Raw genomic sequence first — 21,647 nt, 5'->3', positions numbered from 1 at the left:
ATACAGTAGATTTATTAATTTAACGTTCGTAACAATGTTCGTATAAATTTCCGGTTTAACAGGACGATCAAAAATTACGGAAGTAATTATTTACTTTAAAGCGATTATTTATAAAACTGTAAGCGTTTTGGTTTCTTTGTCGTATTATATTGCGACATAAATCAGAGGAGGAGCTGACTAAATATTAATGATGCACCGCTTAAGTAACCGTGAGATCACACAGCGAACAAAGGAACGTTTTCGTAGCTCCTCTCTCAGTTCACGCGCTTGTGGCCTTCTTTCACCCGCATTTCGTCTTTCGAGGACGCTCCGGTTTTGAGAAACTTTCGCCTCTACCTTTGGAAAAGGTGAGTAAAACTTCTGAGCACCTGCCGAGACTTGCTTATGGAGTCTATTACCGCTTCGATGGAGCTACCGGGAATCTTTATACCCTTCGACCGGGCGGTTGGGAATTAGCATTCGCCGCGAGTGTCCTTAAACTTTCTAATAATTTGATGGCAGAGGCGGGCGGACGGTATGTAAATTAAGAGTTTCAATATTCGAAGCCCATTTCCGCGTCCATTCCGCTAACCCATTTCGCGAAGTTCTCTACTGCTCGCTTCGTGCCCGCAGCGTGGATATAACGTACCTACGTTGTCGCTTTCGGCGCAACACGACATTGTGGCGTACGTATTTCACTTAACGCGTTAGTTAAATGTAAGCGTCTGAAGATGAATGCGCGAAGCATGAAATTGTCATAAATCTGTACCGAGCAAACGTCGAAGTAGGAAACTTCACGTGGTCAGATGTTCTTTGAGGCAATCCTCGGTGACGATTTTTATTAATTTATCGTATTTATAGTGATTGATTAATTTGGCGTGTTACTTATGCTATTATTTATTTTTCGCAACACTTTTCCGAGCGATTAGCCACACTCAACCGATAGCTCGGACACTAATCGGAAAATTCCTCTGTGTCTCCTAGACAAGGGTGATAAACGAGATACGCGTGATAAACGAGAAGGGACGGTTTGTAAACGATGAGATAGAAAAATGCTCATCAGGTACGAAAAGTCGGTATGCAGCACTGAAAATTGGCCGACATTTTTCAAGTTTCAACCGTCGGGCGACCCTACCGGAAAATCGCAATTTGTCCGAATCCCTCGTCAAACGCGAGCGAGTAGCTGAACGTGTCACAAGCTTCAGAACATTAACGCGCTGCTCCATACAATGTTTTCCATTCAGCGTCACGATATTACTTGTGTAAGCAGCTACTTATTATATAAGAGCGATTTACAAGTCAAATGAATATACCATTGAAAAGACACAAATGGGAAGTGTGACCCTATAAGCGTATGATAAATTAACTCGGGAAAGAACGCCGCTTTACATGCAATATTTCGGAAGGGACGGACGTTAATCCCGCTTCTTTCAAACTGGTATCGCGTGAACAGCGCTCTTTCAATTTAAGCGCCGCCGAAGTAATAGGATCTCACTCGAAATCCCTTCTTTCACGATGGCATTACATCCTCAGCGTCATGCATCGCGCTATCGCATTACAAGAGACATCAGGAATTTTGCGAAAGACTCCGCCCGGCGTTCCAGTTAACTGGCGCGTGCTCCAGGCGTGGGTGTAATACGGCCATAAACCGAGGTATGTTCGTTTAAAAACCTCGAAATTTCGCGACTTTCATCGCTTTCCGCGTCGATTTACCGAGCATTAAGCCGCGACGGGAGACAACATAATACCGCACTCGTTCTCGGGACCGCTACGATCGTATCTACAGCCGCGCGCAATCGAATAGATTACGGTAAAAGTAAGGAAAAAAAAGATGAAAGGAAGAAAAAGTGTAGAAAGACGACGACGCGCAGAGAAAAGTAGAGGATCGAGAGTTGTCCAGCGTCACACTGCCGTATTAATCGGATAAAGGAACCGGAACACGCTTCCGTCATTGCTTTCCGATAATTCGGATTCGGCCCAAAACAAGCAAAGACAAAACGGAACGTTGTTGGTTCGTTGAAGCACCTTTCGTCGCTAATTCGGTGCACGTGAAAGGAATTGTTTCGATCGGGATATCGAATCGGTTTACCGCCTTCTTAAACGTCGTATCAAACGCGTTTACAAAAATATACCGAGATAAGATATTGCTTTTATTAATGCGTTAGCAATAACGCACATCAATAGTTGCGTAATATTGATGACGATATATAAAACGGAAAATTTGGTTGAAAATGAGAGTATGTTTGATGAGATCGTCTATCAACATGCGTCGAGATAGTATTACTGGCCCATCGATTGCCCGTTTATATGACCTGCATGGTCTCAAATGGCTCATGTACTCATAAATCATTCTCTCGGCTTTCGAGCATAATTAAGTATGATGAACAATCGATTTGCGCTGTAACTCCGAAGCTCAAATAAGCCAAAAGCGCTATAAGTTACGTCCACATGATTAAAATTTATCTCACCAGAGGAATATCCATTATTAGTTCATCGTAATTTCCGTCTTAATATGTGAAAGCGTGTTATGGAAAATTTATGGCAATACGCTCAATTAACACGAGTTACGAATGTCGGAACACAGTGTAATTTTCAATTCAATTGTCTCAGTACTGTAAAAAAAAGAAAATATCGATAGAATTTCTCTTGAGATAAAAAAGTTAAAATTTAATAGTTAAAAATTCTTATCGATATTCATCTATATCGGCACATTGTATTTCGCGGCTTTTGCAGCCAGCGAAGAGCGCTATTTTAATTATACGAGACATTAAAGCGTATAATCGAGTTTTCTGTCATCTCGATTATGTCGAGCCGCAAAGGCATGCCATTTTAGATCGCTAGTTTCGCTGCTTACATGACTTAAGAGGTGACACGAGTGGAATACATTAAATCCCAAATTGATCTCTTTGCATAAAGATATCGAACATAAAATGGTTTTAATGTCTTTTGCGAAATAATAATCGCGATCAATATACGTGTTAATCTTTATCGCTCCGTTCTCTCAGTTTCTTTACATCAATTTCTTCTGACACTTCACGCTGAAATCTCTGACAATGCGTCAGTCTGCAGATTTCGGGGGATCCATTTATTTGTAGTTCAAATATATGGTTAATCTCGCATACGCTGCGATAGCAAATTCGCTATTACCAGCTTCGTATGGGCTACTTCTGCTGGCGCGCCGAAACCAATTATCCTTCCGCATTCAATTCCGAGGCTTTGCTTGGGAGTACGGCGCGGACTCTCGAATCGCCGTGTCAATCACTCGCCAATTAATCCCGGGAAATTATTGCTAGGATTGATTTACGCAGCCGGCGCGCACCTGACAAGCGGATCAAGCGCGTAAAGTGCACTTGCCTTCGACTTCAAGTAGTACAGACGACCATGGGACCATTGATATCTCGTAATATAGAGCTAGTCGTATTCACATGCTATTGCTTTGAAAATTACTTCCAGGGACATACACAGAACAATAAAAACATACACGGGTGTTAATAGAATAGAGGCACTTGCCGACGTAATACATATATTCTTATCAAAGAAATGTTTCCCTTTAATTTAATTAGAAATAATTAAATTATAGCTATTTATCCTTCTGCGAATGCTGTTTAGAATATCGTGTTTTGTGTAAATATCCGATAATTTGATGTATCCATTTGTGGACATCAGATTATTAACGGTATATTAGAAGCATCAACATGATTATCAGTTAAAAGCACCTTCGTCTCGAGATATAATTATTTGAAAGAATTAATTATTATATATTTCGGTTTTTTAAATGTCGTTGATATTCACCAATGTATTTACTAATAAAAGTTAAGTTTAGTACAATGTTATTCAAAAAGTACATAAAAATATTATTTTTATTTACTTATTTGCTATATTTCTTCTTTAATATTACGCGTTTATAACAAAATATATTTTGATAATGAATTCATTATCCTAATCTTAAGATAAAATATAAAATAAACACGCATATAATCAATATATCTTTTCGCTAGAATTTTAACATTAATCGAACGTGTCTGTAACTTTTCGTAAATTAAAAATTCGTAGATCTTGCTGAAAATCGCATCTTATTTATCGTATTTATCGAAATAAATCAATCGCTCAAACGATTCAATATACTGGTAGCGCGAATCGAAATTCCGATAGAAAAAGCATCCTCGCGTAAACAATTAAAACCGTTAAACGCATCTATTTTGCTGCGCGGGGATGCAATTATAACTGCGAAATAAATTTTTTTCTTCGTTCGCCGTTCGCCGGGATCCGCTGTGCTCGCCCGCGGCCGTAATTATCTACGCTCTCGTTTCGCGGTTCTCCGAAAATCGAACGATTCACGAAGCGCGGTCGAACTTGATAACGATCTCTCGCGAAAAGTTGAGAAGTCCAAAAAGTCAGGAACACCGATGTATGTGGCGTGGAGCGTAGTGTAAGGCGGGCATCCGCGAGCGCGAGAGCGAGCTAAACTAGGCGAGCACAGCCGCGATAAAGTTTACGCGATATTTCGCCCTCGGGGTCGTCCAAGTGAAGTCGACGGAGGAGAGAGATCGAACGTGGCACGGAATAGGGGTGATCGCGCCGAGATGCGCGGCGTCGGTCGAAGGCGCGCGGCGATTGCTACCGTGCTGGATTCCCTCCGCCAGTTAAGTCGAATCAATTGGAAAAGTTCGATTTCCCCCTCGTTTAGAGGCGCCGCGTTCCGCGGGATCGCCGCCGCGTGGCTTTTTCTTTGGATTAAAGTAGCGATAGATCAGAGACCGTTTCCGCGCGGAAGACCGCGAAAGCTCGAAACTTGGCCGCGTGCGGCCTTCCGGTCATCGTTCGCTTTCCCTCGCTTCTAGCTTTCTTCGAAAGTCGCCGAGTGAGATCAATGTGTGTACACTAAATTTTGGCTAAATAAATAGATTTTGTTTCAATCTTTTTGTGGCGAGGTTGCTGTGTGTGTGGCTTCGCAGATAAATGCAATAAGTTTAAATGTCAAGTTGATTTAAAACAGTCCGAAAATATATGCAAACTTTTGACTCATTGCAGAGATTTTCCTGTGTTAACTAAACACTTTACTGATTTGTCTACGTGTAAGACGAGAAGCGCAGACTTGCAGCAAGAGTTGCGAACTACCCACTTGAAGCGCGAAATAGAAAAAAATTGTTGCGGCCGCTTTGTTTTATATCCTGGCGAGAGCAATTTCGTTATTACATTTTACCGCAATTGGTTAAAATTCGTTTACCGCTTCGCGCGAAATCGGCTTAAAACGGCTCGGCCGATCGCGCAGCATGGGACTGTAGCTGCGTGTTATTCCAGTGTAACAAGGTTCAGGATTGCTTTTAAATTTCAATGCAATTTGCTTTCAATTTTCTAGGTAAGTACTGCATGGTTTAAACGACACACCACTATCATTCGACCGCTCGTATTGAATTTTATCAAGATAAAAACTACAACTTTCATTTTAATATTTATGCGAGTGACGCTCGGTCGAGTAATCAGTTGCTAATTATTCAGGATTATATTTCGCTCTAATGTTCAAAAGCGATATTCCTTTATCGTTTAATTAATTGTGAATTGTTAACGACGCGATAAAGTACGCTTGTAAGATTAAACCCGTAATTTCTTACGTTTTATTTCTGTTGATATTTACGCTCATATATCTTTTTTTTTGGTGAAACAGCGAGATTACGTTGCGTCTGCGTTTTCCAGCGCGATTTTTATGCGAGAGCGAGTAATACGACGTTAATATGATTAAGTGAATATACGCGGCGTCCCCATTAACAACGCAGCTCAGTGCGACGAATGCGTGAGAATTTCAATTTTCTATATCGGGACCGGGGCATAATTTCATTATCCCGTATCATGAACGGTGAAATTTCAATTATCCGCTGTGTGAGAGGATCTCGTTTAAAGTGATTTTATCCACGCGACTGTGACAAAATGTCCGCGCGCACGGCGCGTGGACAGATTCGCTGACTACCTACATCGGTTCACACAAAACAATATCCGCTCGCCACTCGCGCAAAGTCCAATAAGAAACGTCTATATAGTTTTGACAGAAAAATACGGAGCGCCGTATATCGCTTGATGCCGTAATGTGCAATGCTGGCCGTTGCAGAGACTTGTCGGGCGATTCGACAAGGTGGAAGGAAAGATAGAAAGCGAGAAAATAACGATGAGCAAGAGTGGTCGGTTGCAAGCCAGCGGGTAGCAATTCCTCGCTGCGTCTGTCTGCAACATTTTTATTAGGTCGAGCGTGCCAAACGTGACAACGATGCCGTACGATGTTAACATTTACGTTGGACTAACGTGGCGGTTCGCTGAATTAGCTCGCGTAACTATTATCGCAAACACTCACGCTGTCACTGCCGCCGCTGCCGCAATCGCCGCGATCATCGCGCATTTAGTTACGCGGGGGAACCGTAATTTTCGTCCGTTGATTTCCGCCAGTTCTCCGCGTCTGTTTCCGTATTTCCCTCAACCGCAACGCCGTCCCCTGCGAACGGCGCGAAAGTCCTCGAGAACGCCGGCCGCAGCGATTTCTGCGAATACTCCACCCTCGTCGCTCCTGCCTGTGTCACTGAGTGATTTGTGCCGTTCGATCCGCTGCTTGACAAAACAAGTCGTTACGCCACTACGGGAATGGCTGACCCGTGCATGTCGCTATCTGCCCGTCTCTCCGCCGTCGACTCGTAAAAGGGCGACGTTTATCTCGCCGATGTGGTTGCAGTCGTCAAAAAGTTCGACTCTCGTTTCTCTCTTATCCAGCACCCATTCCGCTACCGGTTTCCAGTCGTTAAAACACCCACTCGTGCACACACATTCGCACATGCGCATACACACACTTTGACCCAGAAATCTCTCTTGTTTTCGATCTACTGTAAAAATTTTAGTTGAAATTCCGATTAAAACGGAATAAAAATTCGTGCAAACAGATAACCGAGTAGAATTGTTCTACTAATCTTCTTGTCCTGAGTTCTTAACATTGGAGTGTTCTTTAAGAGATTAACGATGAGCCATGAAAACACCGGATGTTTCATCGATCAGAGAATATTTCCCTCGCCGTCCGGAGCGCTCATCAGTATTTTATGGGAATTTTCGACGGGAATATTGTCTTTTTGTCGTCTCTCCTTTGACTCTTGTCGTTCCAAAACTTTATCGGCCCCCCGAAGTAAAGTAGATGAGTACTTATCTGCGCGCTAAGTAAAAAGTTTGACCAGTAATTACCCGTTAGTTTAAGCTTTTTTCAGAGTCTGGCTTTAAAGCGAGTGTTGTCGGTTATTACATGTTGCGCGATAGCGAAACTTTTGCATTTCGCCGAAAAAATTCAAAACATTGCCGAGAGGCCTGATTTTCACAATCGTGTTTTCACAAACCATCTGTCCGGTTGTTTTTCTGCAATGGACGTGTCGCCGCGTAACCTCGTAGAGTATCGAAACATGCCTGTTGACGACAGGATTAAATAGCGGTAACGAGTCCGAGGTACAACGAGAGGTTTCATTTGTAGTGCCGCACTTCTGCGAAATCAACGCCACTGCGCGTCAGTTGAAATTTAAATATTCACAAAGCGCATAATGCCCGTGACGGTTCTCGCATTGCTTAATGCGAAAATAGTAGCGGATTAATCGCCCGCGTCTACCGATATAGAATCTCCCGTAATTTCCTCGTTCGCCCCCGTTAATTAAGAGACAGCCGAAAATGAAGCAATCTCGCCCGGCAACCCGTGCTCTCAAACGGAATCCACGATGAGCGCGCCCCGGACTGCGAGGCGAATTTCCTCTGTTCGATGAAAAATTCTCGGGTGTCGGCTCACGGTTCGTTTAACAGATTCCACGCCTATTTCGCGGCTCCCGATAAATTCAGGAATCAGTCGGCGGATTTGATGCCGGACCCCTGCGGACAGACGGCGGCGGTGGGCGACTGGGGAGATTCTTCTTTCATTAAATCCCGGACAATTCACGGCGGTCGCTTTGTTTAAAGCACAATGAGACCATAGATGCGGCGCGGTCGGTGGGCGTGGAAACACGACACGGCCGAAGATCGAGTTGGCTTCGATCGGCGCCTTAAGAACTGGGAGATTCCTTCGTCGCGCGTTAAGATCTCGAATGGTACCGGAGAACAGCGATAAGGACGGAAGTCGGAGACAATGCTGCTTGGAATTGAGAATCCGACCTCGAAAGTCGTAAAGAAACGTAGTCGCCGCCGGAAAATATGCTATAATTATTTCAGCATACGATAGCATAAATTGCTTCATTGCAGTGTTGATAACAAAAATCAGCACATCAAAACAAGCTTCGTTATTTGATGAAACTTTGCGTATCCTGATATCACGGCGCTGTTTATTTTAAAAAAATTTTATTCTTCAATGTTACAGACTATCATTTTGTAAACTATCGAAATGATCGATGTTTCTGTTTGATGAAACTTTAGTTTTATCAATTAGACATTGTAGCGAGAAGAAAGTATTAGAATGATCTAACAATTAAGAAAACTAGAAAGTCAGAAAGAAACCAAATATAAGAAATAAAATTTCATAGTTGCTTTTCTCTTAAAAATTTCTTATTGCAGAGAAAAGATTAACTTCAAATAAGTTCGCAAGAGAATTATTTGACTTATAACTAATTATTGTTATTATATTAATTGATATTGGACATCCTCCTGTTCGTCTTCTCCAGATCAAAGGGATCCGCGAAGGATACCGGGGAGGTATTGTATGCAGTGGGTCACAGTCCAGGCTCTTGATAACTATATCACTCTCTATTGCAACCCTTGACAGCGCCAAGGTCTCCCTTTGAGCCCTCCAAGTTTCCTCATGAATTCTCGAAGTACTTGTTACGGCGAAGACAATCGAGGAACGATATATCGCAATATACGGTAGCTCCTGGCATGCAGCTGAGCCTCTGGCCGGCGCCGCCGCCCGGCGGAGCGGATAATACGGTTTTAACGAACTGTTTTCCATAATGCAAGTAAAGCATTATCAGGCCGTTGAGTGCAGCGTAGTCGTATACTGCCGGGTAGCGGGAGCCGTTAACCTTAACGTTCCGATCCTTATACCACGAGGGTGAAGTTATAAATTCCATCCCCTATCCAATATAATAAAAAAAAGAAGGAAAAAAAGAGTGCGCGGAAGGGATGGTTGATGTAGAAAAACTCGAAGAGGGCGACGAAGAAAGCGAAGTGAGCGTTGAGTCTCGGGAAGGTGAAAACTATAGGACGGGGGGGGGGGGACTGTTGAGGATAAAAGTAAAACAAGTGAAACTATTGTAAACACGTACGACACAGGGCGTGTTTGTACAATCTATACTCTCGGCGATGCGATAAACGGCGATAGGCGGGATTAAAGATATATTCAGAAAGCTGGGTATGTATGTCGAGAGCGAAAAAATAATGGTCCTGACACGATCGCGGTCGCCGTATTTTTATTCTACATTTACATATTTTATCGTATTCTTATTTACGGAAAGTCGTTGGTAGGACGATAAAATAGTACATAAGTATAAATTAAACAAGTGGTTTATTATACCGAAAGCGCAGAAGAAAATGAGTAGTAGAGAGCTGAACCGATACTGAAGCGGAAAATGTCAACGAACGAATGATTCAGTTGCTGCCGAACAAATAGCTAAAACGGGAACCGTGATTATCGCAAAGCTAAATCGATGAGCGGCTGGCCGGTTTCAAATGGTGATTTTTTAATGTTATACCAGAGATATTTACGGAAAGTCGTTGGCAAGTTGATAAAATAGTACACATAAATTAAACAAGCGGTTTATCATGCCGAATGCGGGAAAGAGGTTGAGTAGCGGAGGGTTGAACCGGGGCTGAACCGGAAAATGTCAACGAACGAACGGCTGCTACGAGACAAACGGCTAAAACGGGAATCGTGATTATCGCAAAGTTAAATCGATACGCGACTGTCCGGTTTCAAATGGTGATTTTTTAATGTTATCGAAGATATGCTACAAATGCGAATCCAGGCGAGTCGATATCTGGATAATGCATCGGCGGGACTGATCGATTCACATTTAGTTACTTTCACGCGAAAAACGACGACGGATGAATCATTCCGTGTGATGGAAACGCGACGGAGGAAAAACAAAAGTGCCGGGCGGACAATGATGCGCTAATCACGAGCGGAGAATTTCGCGGTAGAGAATAAAATGAGAAAGCAGCACGATAATTGAATCGGCATCATTGGTTTCGATTTGATTTTTTTAGTGCGCGCTTTCAACGATAATTCGATTAAAAGTCTTACAAAATAATACTTCGATCAAACCAGATCAAACCAGATAGCAGGAACGCTTTTATATTTGAAATGTCGCTTTCATCATCTTGAGTCTACATTACAAAAATAATAATCTTCTTAATAGGTTAATTTATTTTTAATGACAAGCTAAACATATTTCACGGTTTGATCACAGGGAGGAAGACATATATTGCTGTTGTTATATTATTAACAGTGGCAATTAATAATAATATTATATGAATTAATAAATACGCTTTCTGCACTATATTATTACGTAAATGTTAAAGTAATTAGGAATAGATTATATGTAGATGCGTTGTCAAATACTTTAAACTATTTACGTGCAACGAATATCGTGCATTATTAAAGCGAATCAAGAGTACTAATGCGCGCGTACATGCATATTGTAATGTGACCATTTCTAGCAAAACAATATCGAGTTTTATATTTATATGTGTGTACGCCCCAGAAAGAGAGTAAAGTGAATTAAATGGTGCCGAGCTTCGCGGATAAACTCGGATAAACTCTCGCGCGTATCCGCGGCGCAAACATGAAACAAATATAAACCAACAGAATACCGCATGCAGGAGATATTCGCGTAGTGTGCGTGATGCACAAAAGAATAAATACTCGCCATGTGCTCAGCAATTGGACGCTCGAACGGTTCATAATAGTTAATTAAAGCGGATCGAGCAATTCTATTAAAACTTGGGACCGTTTCGTCGATTTTGCGCCGGTCGCGGATACCTGAAATATTCACAAAGGATGCCGGACCGCGGCAGAAGCGGCGCGATAAAGATGTGAAACGCGTCGCTTTGACGGCAGATGCGAATTTTACGGATTTACGCTGCGCGCTCAGGGTATCGCGCGCTATCATCGACACGTACCGCCGATGTTATCCGCCCTACCTGTCCTACGAGTACATTCGTTCAATAGCGACGAGCAAAGCGCCGTTGATTGTAACCACTTATGGAACACGCGCGAACCATTGCGCGATAGTCGAACTTAATCTCCGAATCGACGCGATAAATGTCTTTTATCGACGCTTGACTAACGAAGTTAAGATCAATGGACTCGTTCCGATTTAATACGACCGTCGAACGTCACTGAATCGTACAAATTTCAATCAGTGTACGGCATGTCGATATACCGTCTTATCGGATTAGATTTTTAAATTGAATTCCGGTGAGTTCGTAGATCTGGCGACTCAACACGATCTAGGATATGATCAAAGTCAAATCAATTTTCTCAGTCTCGTGTTTTAACAGTGCTTTCTGTCTTTTTTATTATTTTTTTGTACAGATTCGACGAGAAGTGAATTTTATTGCTGCATTAAATTTCGTTCCATTTTGATTGCAGAAATAAAATAAATATATAAACAATTTTTCAATTCTTTTTATACTCGAGGAATATACACGGAATAATACACGAATCGCTGACAGCGTGGTAAAGATGTACCTAAGTCGGCATCGATTTACTTTTTTCAAGAATATCGACAAGCACCAAGCTTCGTTGCACGCATTGAATTTCGTTTTGACTGCACGAATAAGATATATAAATACCCCTTGACTTCCACACTCCCTTTACATTCAAGGCGTGAGGGATAATACACAAATCGCTGACGGCATTATCAAGGTATACACCTTCGCATCGATTATGAACGGCTCTTTAAATATTACGGATACCGCGCCGGTGAGGCGTGCCGATTTCAGGGCGGCTTTACATCCAACCCCGTTAGAAAGAACATCCGTATGCGCGTTTCCCACGACCTTTCTGCCGGCAGTTGCGTGAGGTGCCGGTAACATTGCAAAGCACAGCCTTTGAAGTTGATCGGCTCACGTCACGGAGTTTCGAAGAAGTACACATTCGAGAGCGAGAGAAAGAGAGTAATGTCCGATACCGAGCGACATGATTGTTTCCGGTGACGTCACGATAAGCCAAGAACGGACCCCCTTCGCTCGTAAAACGGTATATGACGCAAGCCATCTAGCGCGAGTCAGACGACGATGACGTCCGTCGGGCTAGAGGTCTATAGCCTGCGCCGTCGGCTGCATATATAAACCGCGGGGTAATCGCGCGTAATTATTCAAACGGAGGATACACCAGCATTAAGGTTGCTCTATCGATCGTGCGACGCTCGAACGGAGCGGTCGAGGGTTGTGCAAGCGGTCGCTCCGGGCAGCGTTCAATCCTTTTTTCCTTGCAGCTCGCTGATTGCGTTTCGCGCGTCACGAGCCGCGAATTTCATGCCTCTCCCTTGGCTGCCAATAGCGTCGACGAGCTACGAAGCAAAGCGCCGAAGTCAATTGTTTACGAACTGTCTTCGAGTACACTGGATGTCCGGCATCTCGCGCTACTAAACTTACCTGATTGCTGATGAATCCTGAGTCCTTCCTTCGTTCTCCCAAATGTAATATTATTTGAGAATTACCTTATTAGAAGGCTTACAAGTCGTATATTTAGTTGGACGAAAAAGCTTTATATCGAATATTTCTTCTTAATATTTAAAGTATATATATTTTACAGAATTTTTATATTTATAAACTTAGAAAAATTTGAAAGGATTTAGAGGGAATGTGGAATGTGTATACATTAATAACATACGAATCAATCATTTATTAAAGCAAAACTTTATTATAGCAATAGTGAACAATGGATAACTATTAAAGATTTTTAACATGTTTTTTTGATAAAAATAGCGATTGGATGTTTAGGTTTAGGTAATAGGTGAATATCTAAAAGGGTCTCTTATCGTACGAAATTCTTTGAACTAAAAGTCATCTACGGTCGTGTTATTAACGATGATAATCGCACATACGTGTCGATAAGTCTGAATTTTTGGGCGGCGCGTACCGTGAATCGATCGATCGTACATCGCACATGATTACAATTCGTTTGCGGCGCAGATTAAAATTACGTCAGCGCGATTTTTGCATTGTAAATTCGATTACAGATATCAACGAGGCAATTCCTTGTAATAAACAATACAAGATGATTCTTACGTGAAAATAAGAATAAAATTTCCAACGTAATTTTTCCGGGAAGAATCGCGCTTACGTGCAACCTGGGATGAACTGCGCCCGCGTTCGGTTAGCGCAAGGTGACGCATGCGGCCGAATTAATTTAATCGATAAACATATCGTCCGACGCGAACAAACAGAACGTTTGGCGGTTCGCTCCGAAGAAGATCGATATTCACGAGTACGTTCCATAAACAAAACTGCCGATGCGCCGATGCACGCCCTACGGCGGCGTTACCTCGGGCGATGCGGATTCGTCCCTTACCGTGCGGCTAAATTGAATTCCCGTAAGCGGTATATCGGCTCCTACGAGCTTCAAACGACTCACAGCGCGCTACCGCTCGGCCCTAATTTCCACCCTTGATCGCTCTGCTGTCGACAGGAACGAGCAGAATGCAAAAAAAGAAGCGGAACCGAAAGGACGAAGAAAAATACGGCGATGATGAAGGATGAGTTTTCCACGATACGAATGGACTATTAATCTCGCGCGCGCGAGTTCGCTCCAATTTTCTGCTTTAAGGCAAGATATATCGTAAAAAAAACAGGAGGGGGGAGCAAAGAAAAACGATCGCGGGAGAAAAACGGCGCCGGTGACACGAGAGCGGAAAGAAAGGCGGGCGAAATTAAGAGGAAATCGGTCAATGGATCGTTCTCGCTTCTTCGCGTCCGTAATCTTCAGGGTACAAAAAAAAAATAAAAAGGAAATGTTGTTAAAGAGTACACAGCGCCATGTGTAGCAAATCCTTCCCATCCCTCCCCTCCCCTTTCCTACCCCGAGAAACGCAATCTACGCTCCCGACGCTCGAAACCTAAGACAGTCGTCGGCTAGTCCTAGTGATATATTTTAATAAATCGTTATCGGCTATCCTCCTCTCTCCTCGTATCGTAGTTAGTATGTCGTCGTAACTAATTATTCAGTTAGGGCGTCCCTTCCCTCCCCTTTGCGTTCTCTCTTACCACGAGTAACTGCCATAGTGTGTTACTCAAAATTGTCTCGTAGCGCATACATTAAACTTATAATCTATCTCGCCTCCGCGGTCGACGAGATGCGGGATAATCGATTGGGAACTCGCAGGCATAATATTTGAGCTTTTTTTTTCTTATTTTTTTTCCTTTTTTTTTTGTTCAGAACAGGTGCGTTTTCGAGCTCGTATCTTCGACAGACAGCGGAGAAGCTCGCCCCGACGATCGATCGCCGGGGCTGTTCTTCCTCCGCGTCGTCGATCGATCCGCGTTCCGCTCGCGATATCCCGCCGCATCAATCGCATTCACGCAACATACAGTAATCTTACAAATAATATATCTAACAACTTTAGGTTCAACTTAGATTGCTTTCCGTGATCACGATCCTACTCCAACCCCGAAGTGCGCCCTCGTGCACTCGCACCGGACACTCGCTCTCGCCCGCAGCCGGAGCGAGAAACCGGGGACCAACACTTCCGATCGATACGCCTCCTTCTCCTTCCCCTGCTTCACCTCTCTCGTTGCCATAACATGCGGTTGACACGACGCGGTCAGGACGAACGACTGCACGAAGGCGCACTTAGCCAAAGTTCGTGTACTTTACTATTCTATCGTAATATTACGTTTGCTTTTACTCTTTTTTTATAACTTTCTTTAGATATACGATAGGTAGGTTACTATTCTTTACGTATCAATCCGTGACACCACCGGCAATCGCACCTCGCACACAACACGCAAACATACGCATACACACACGCACATAGCACTCGTTCGGCCGTTCCTCTTCGCTCTCCTCTGTATCCAGACGCGTCTGTGATCTAGTACGATCCGGGACGTCGGTCGATGGCTGGAGGAATTTAGGGATGATTTGTAGGTACGAGTGGACCGAGCGGATCGACGAGAAGCGACTCGTTAAAGACGCGCGCGAGTTGCGCGCAAGATTTTTCAAGGATGATAAAATCCTTCTAGGAAACGATGGATCCTCGTCGATCCGCGCGACGTCGCGGTTGGCCAGTCGGTCCGAAAGTCTCCCGATTCGGTTCTTAACGCGCGTCTAGCCTTAATCCTTACGTCGTAATACTATTCAATACTTGTTGAAGCTCATAATAAGTACATACTCGAGGATAAGATTACCGATTATTGTGTTACTCTTAAGGTCTCGCTTCGGTATATACTCGCTCGCGTTTCCTTAACGGATTTTTTTCGATCGGAGTTTTCTCTCTCCATCGCGCACAGGTTGAGCCTTATAGGTACAAAAAGTAAATCGTCGATCGCGACGATATCTGTACAGAAGTTAATAACAGTCGTGCGCACCTAAGGCTCAATCGGGCATCTCAATCACGCTCGCTGCATTGTCAAGATACTGTTGTGGATATTACGATGTGAATGCCTATGTACAAATTGAAGGATAAGAGCGAAACTATATCACTGACGAACTGCTTCAGGAAACGGAAAATCCGCGCACGGAAAGGCGTCGTGACCTCCCTTTATTATGTACTCTTCGTAGCCTACGTGTATTTATAGTGATTATGGCTGGCTGGGTGCTCTCTCGATACGTCGATCGTTCGGCAAAACCGCGCTAAATGAGCACCGGTAGACATTTTTGCTGTCGCTTGCTGATTACAAAATGTATGTATGTCGATCTCCGAGGAAAAGTCGGACGGACGCTAACACGAACGCTAATTCCACTACAGTGTGAGCCTGCGTCATATTTTCATGGACGATTGCTAAACGAGGACGTATGCATTCGTAAAATTAGCGGTGAAGCTAAATTGAATTTTCTGTCAGTTTCGCGTGTTTCGAAAAATATTCATTTACACGTTGTCACGGAGACAGTTTTTTTTTTTCGCGGTCAGTCTAGTCGGTTGAGTGCGAGTAGGCAGAATACTGGCAGTAAATTAAAAGCATGTCGTTACTTTTTTTAGGGGCAAATCTTCCCCGCTTAGGTCACTTTTATAAAAATACAACGCTATTATCTATGTACAAAGTCACGTACAGAATCAGACACGAAGTCAGAAACGCCGGTTTTCCGCTCAAAGAAGTTTTCAGGCTTCATAAAAGAAAAAAAAAATAAGCGTAACTAAAACTAATGATAAAAAAAAGGAACCGGATGATTATAGAGAAATTAAATATAACGGCATACGTCAAAACTCCAGATGTGTCTTCGGGAAGCGAACGCCGCGCTTATAGGCTCGATCCAGTTGTAGTCGATACATAGCCGTCTCGAATGTACGCGCGAAAAACGCAATGCTGGCTCGACAGCCCCGCGCAGCCTCAAGAGTCCTGAAGTCGTCGAAACGATCGCTCGCCTCGATGTGGCCCCAGCATTCCCCAAACCGCGTTTAGCTTTCGGCGGCGGTCGCCGCGCCGACTTGCTCAGCGCACCGATACCGCAGGATGCAACGAGAGATCTGGCCGTGTTCATCGAGAACTAATAAGCAAACACGTATACCCTACGCTAATATTGGACTTACCTACGGAAAATGTGTACACGTGACTTCTAAGTCCGATAATATGTACAGTGCACTACTGGCGGGTGCACAACGATACGTGCGCACCGTGAAATCGCCCGTTGGGCGCGTAACGCGAATGTATGTCCGTTTGGGGAAAGAACCGGATGAGAGGAGGGGAGATACGCTTGAAAGAAATATGAGTATGAGGCTACGGGCCTCACCGGTGGGTTTCCTCTGGAGGGAAATAGATCCGCGTAGCACCTTAGTTGAAGGAGGCCGCCTCTCGACGATGATAACGCGCGCGCGCGGCATGTACTCCAAGTTTCTCACAAACTGGAGCGCGACGATTTTGACGGTTCCGCCGGCACGACACGCGAGTACGGGGCGTTTTTTTTTTTTTTTTTTTTTTTATTTTTCGTACCAGCGCAACGGTACGCGAGCCCGAACAAAAACGCGACGTCATCGCGCGGTCGTTCCGCGGCCGTGTCTCAGGGTAGGTGCGCGAAGAATAATGACGATGATCGGAATGAACGGCACGAAAGTTGCCGCGACAAACAAAAGATAACGGGCGGCAGCAGCCCGCGCGATCGTCGAGATGCGATATAGAAAGGAAAAATGAAGGAAACGCGGAGTGGTGGCGTGTGAGGGATAGGTGTGCAAAGTAGAAAATAGGCGTGTTGCGCGCCGCAAAAATGGCGAACGTGATATGGAAAGCTAACCAGCGTCGCGAGTGCACAGCGCGGCTCGCACGAAGGTCTCTTAAAGCCGATAATAATCTCATGTGTAACCTGCGTGACGTCGTAAACGCGCCGTTGTCGGCCACGTTTCGTTTTTCTCTCCGACGCGACGTTTTACCTTTCATTCCTCGATTAACACTGTCGTTTTCTTTTGTCCGCGCCGGGGGCGTGAGCTGTTTATCAGCGGCCATTCTCCCATCGATGCTACCCGCGTCGTATGGAAAACTCCACCTCGATTTCGCTTCTTCGCTCGCTCCTATCACAGATGCGAAAAACTGCAGGAGAACGCGCCTTTCTCTCTTCGTCCCGCCGCTTAATCTCGGCGTCATATTGATAATCGATATCTCATTACGATGATATCGCGATCAACATTGCGCCGTCTTCCGTAAACGAGACCCCGATATCGTATATACACGTAAAATCTCTCTCGCAAATTAATTAAAAAATCCAAGGAAACAGAACTGCGCGCTTCTCCGTACAGCTTCCAACACCGACCAGTAGTAGTTCAGTATGAAGAAGCGGAACTTTATCCGTTTCTCCGCGGCACAAAGGATATCGTTCGTTCACCCCGAAGAACACCACTCTTCGCGGATGCACGTCGGAATTTACGGAGCCGAGTGATCACCGATTGTTTCACCGTTCGCAACATTTTCCAGCATTTCCGCTCGTCATCGCCGAGAACACTCGCGGCGCCAGGGTCCGATCTCCCCCCCCCCCCTTCGTGATACACGTTCTTTTTTTTTTTTATTTACAGCAAAGCGAGTACAAAAAAACATATGTAAAACGGAAAGTGGGATGCGCGAGAACAAAAAAACTGAAATATCTCTATTGACAAATGATCGACTGCCAATAGCTACTCGATGTCACTCGCGATCAGCAACGAGAAGGTCTCGGGCACAGTGGCACGTGATTAGTAGTATGCACCGATCGAACACGTCCTTTTTACACTCGAGTTTCAGTTCACCACCGATTCGCCGGATCGGTCTCAGTCGCTTGAGAGTCCTCGGGTGAGCGCCAAGGGGCTGAGCGCGGTGACGTGACCGGCCAAAAGGAAGGCCAGGCTCATCCAGCCGGTCGTGGTCCAGCCGCGGTTCCTCGGCGGGACGCTTATGCGTATCGTGTCATCGTAATCTCGGCTCGATGAGGGACCCAACGATCGGCTCCATCAGACGAGGGGCGTGCCGTAAACCTCGTTCGTGTGTAGATTCTGATTACTGTCGTTCTGCCTCGAAGCGCATTGCTGTAACAGAAAAGCGCACGCACGTTGATGCACGCACGAGAAATGCGATCCGAATTGCTGTCACGTAATAACGAATTTTGTATGCGATGTGCTCGAAACAACATGTCGATAATCGTTATACTGTAAAATCGATTCGCGGATATCACAGCTGATGGTGACACACTGCAGATTACGAGAGATAGAGTATCGTAATGTAATTTTTCATGATGTTTCACGAAATTATAATAATTGCCCGAATACTATCGCGCAAAATATTTATGGAACGAACGTGAAACCGGGTCACGCTGATAATTTCGTCGTGGAAATTGAATTCATTGCTACACGCGCGAGAGTTGTCGTTGCATAATGCATAAAAGAGTGCGGACGATTACAGAGTAATTCTCATTTACCGCTATCAACTGTGCAATTATATTTATCGATATGACATTATCGATTTACGGATATGCGCCCATGGGTATTTTCCCACAATAAACTCTCTACCTCGCATCGCGCAATTTCGCGATAAATATTTAATTTCCGTCCTCGCACCGATGCATATAAAGATAACTAAATATACGTAGAACTCGCTGAATTGTACGTCGCTTTGCAATGCAAATTTTGAGCGGTTCAATAACGGTTTATGACGATTCTATATATGCGACAGACGGCGATATAAATATCTGAGACGCGCGCGCGCGCGCGTATGCGTGAACGTCGCTGTTCCGCGTGCGGTTAAAAATATCGGAGAAGGGTTGTAAAATCGACTTACCGCTTGCTTTCTTTCCCAACTCTTCATCGCCGACTTGTACTTCTCGAATTCGTGACACCAGTCCGAATAAATCTTCTGGTAGTCGTTGGATTTGGCGGGGGCCGAACATCTGTGCGCGTCCACGGTGATGTTGTACGAGCACAGGAGAGCGCCGCCGAGCCAACAATCGTATCTGCCGGCGTCCTGCTCATTCACCCCGACAATCACCAGACCCTTTTCCGAGGTCTCGATAAACTTATCCCCGCCCGCGCCGTACTTGTACGCGATCTGATACCTGCCCTTTTCTTTACTATAATGGTACCATCGCACCTCTTGATTCGCCAGAACTTCCGGCATCTTCACGAAGCATCCCAGATGCACCGACTGGCCCCACGTGACAACTAGCTTCCGCTTGCCGACGCTGCTGTCGCAAACGTCCGCCGTGCTGTTCGACACGTCTTGAAGAAGCCTGCGCGAAAAGAATGTCGAAAATCACGCCACAGTTGCCGACAGTTGTATAATCTCGAATATTTATAGTCCCCGTGATTTTATTTCGGAATATTCTGCGAAATTAAATTTTGATTTGCCAGCTGCAATTTCCTTTTTTTTTTCTCTTTTTATTTATTTATCTTTTTTTTATATATATATTAAAAGTATTTTGTTTCACCGAGAAAAATGAATCAGCGGTAACTGAAATATACGATGCGTAAAATCGGCGCGAGTATTTCCATGCTGAGGCCCGCGCGTCGTAATTCGTGATTAAGCGAGCAAATTGTGACGAAAATCAAATGTGCTTCATTGTTTGTTCTCATAATACGTTGCGTTCGCCTCGCGTAAAATTATCAGGACGATAAATTGGTCGTGCGTATTGGCAATTTTAAAAATCGCGTCATGCCTGCGGGTAATACAATGGCACTTACCCTGGCTCGTACGGCTTGCACGTGTTTGTATCTTTATCCCATCCGCAATACGGATCGTGGACGCATCGCAAGCAGTTGTCGTATCGCCGAGTGCACATTACCAGATCGATCTGCTTTATTCGATGATCCGACGCGACATAGAGAGCCTTATGTTCCTTTGAGATCTCCATCGCCTGTATCGGTTCGCCCGGCGTAACGTCGAAAACATCCAACAGGATCGAGTGGGATTCGCCGCTGCTGTCAACCCATTGTACAACCTTGTGAACGCGACCGTCACCTGCGAAACACGAAAAGCGCACGCTGACGTATCTTTATCGGAGAACAATAACTTAGCAAGATCGCGCTCGTATTCAGCGCGATGTTACAATGTTCGACGGATGCTTACTGGAACCGGCGTAGTAGACTGTGTAATCCAAATCGGTGTCCAGGAAGTCGATGCGCAGCTTGTCGACGACCAGCCGCGTGAGCATTACGTCTCGCTTGTAGAAGACCGGTTTCTCGTTTTCGTGCGAAATCGCCGAGTCCATTAGCGGATGGGATCTGATGAAATTCAGGACGGTGTCCGGCAGTGATTCTGTATCGTTGACGCATTGGCCCGGCCGCGGTTCCGGAACCTTATTAGACAGGACCGGTAGCCAGGCGCTACTGCTGGTCGCCTGCTCTTTGAACTTTCCGCGGAAAGCCTCTTGGATGGCGTCAATGTGGAAGGAACATATCGCGGAGCCCATTAACCCGTTCGTCGATGTAGTGAAAGTGCCATAGAAATGCGTGTCGTCGCCCGGCACCTTGTAAATGCTCTCTGAGCAACGGCAAAGGGGTAATAACGTAAATCACACTATAGTATACAAGTCACGGAGTGTAAATGTTGCTCTTAATTAATTGCATTAATTAAAGCGATGGTAATGCAAAAATAATAGCCATCTGTTACCGAACATTCGTGCATTAATTAATTTAAAGTGTGAAAAATAATTATCTCCGAAAATGTTTAATTTTTCAAGCTCGGCGGTAGAGAAATAAATATACATAAGTTAATTTACAATATCATGTACAATGTACTTACGTATCTCGTTGAAGTAAAATGGAAACTCGCCGGGTATCGAGCAATTCAATCTGGCCTTGAGGTATGTGGCCCAATTTTGCGCGAGTATGTTTTTACCTCCGGTGTCTCTCTTGCAAACTCTCGCCACGCGGGAGTACACACTTTTGCCGCAGTTTATGTACTCGACCGCGGTCTCGCGGAAAAAGAAGAACACATGACTGCCGATGTCATACGAACCCACGAAATTCGGCTCTGAAAAGACAGAGAGACAGGATATTACGCGCCATCATTAATCTTCTGTGCTCTTTTCAGGCGCGTCGGAACGCCGGTTTCGATTCCCG

At 44.5% G+C, this 21,647-nt stretch overlaps 2 protein-coding genes across 22 annotated transcripts in view; one reads left to right on the top strand and one right to left on the bottom strand.

Moving 5' to 3' along the window:
* LOC105670031 (uncharacterized) overlaps nt 1–21,647 on the top strand; it is a 210,128-nt gene that overhangs the window by 78,723 nt on the left and 109,758 nt on the right. The gene's annotated exons all lie outside the window — the stretch shown is intronic.
* Sema2a (Semaphorin 2a) overlaps nt 12,819–21,647 on the bottom strand; it is a 314,626-nt gene continuing 305,797 nt past the window's right edge. For all 15 annotated transcript variants that reach the window (XM_067359175.1, XM_067359184.1, XM_067359179.1 and 12 more), the window contains 5 exons: nt 21,328–21,558; nt 20,653–21,066; nt 20,268–20,544; nt 19,369–19,816; nt 12,819–18,620 (listed from right to left, as the gene is read on the bottom strand). In XM_067359175.1, the coding sequence (XP_067215276.1) occupies nt 18,546–18,620; nt 19,369–19,816; nt 20,268–20,544; nt 20,653–21,066; nt 21,328–21,558 (1,445 nt within the window). In that variant the 3' untranslated portion in view covers nt 12,819–18,545. The remainder of the gene's footprint in view (nt 18,621–19,368; nt 19,817–20,267; nt 20,545–20,652; nt 21,067–21,327; nt 21,559–21,647) is intronic.

This window comes from Linepithema humile, chromosome 7 (assembly GCF_040581485.1).
Source record: "Linepithema humile isolate Giens D197 chromosome 7, Lhum_UNIL_v1.0, whole genome shotgun sequence".
In the NCBI taxonomy this organism is placed as follows: domain Eukaryota; kingdom Metazoa; phylum Arthropoda; class Insecta; order Hymenoptera; family Formicidae; genus Linepithema; species Linepithema humile.
The sequence above is the reverse complement of the archived record's forward strand: the minus strand, read 5'-3'. Positions and strand labels throughout refer to the sequence as shown.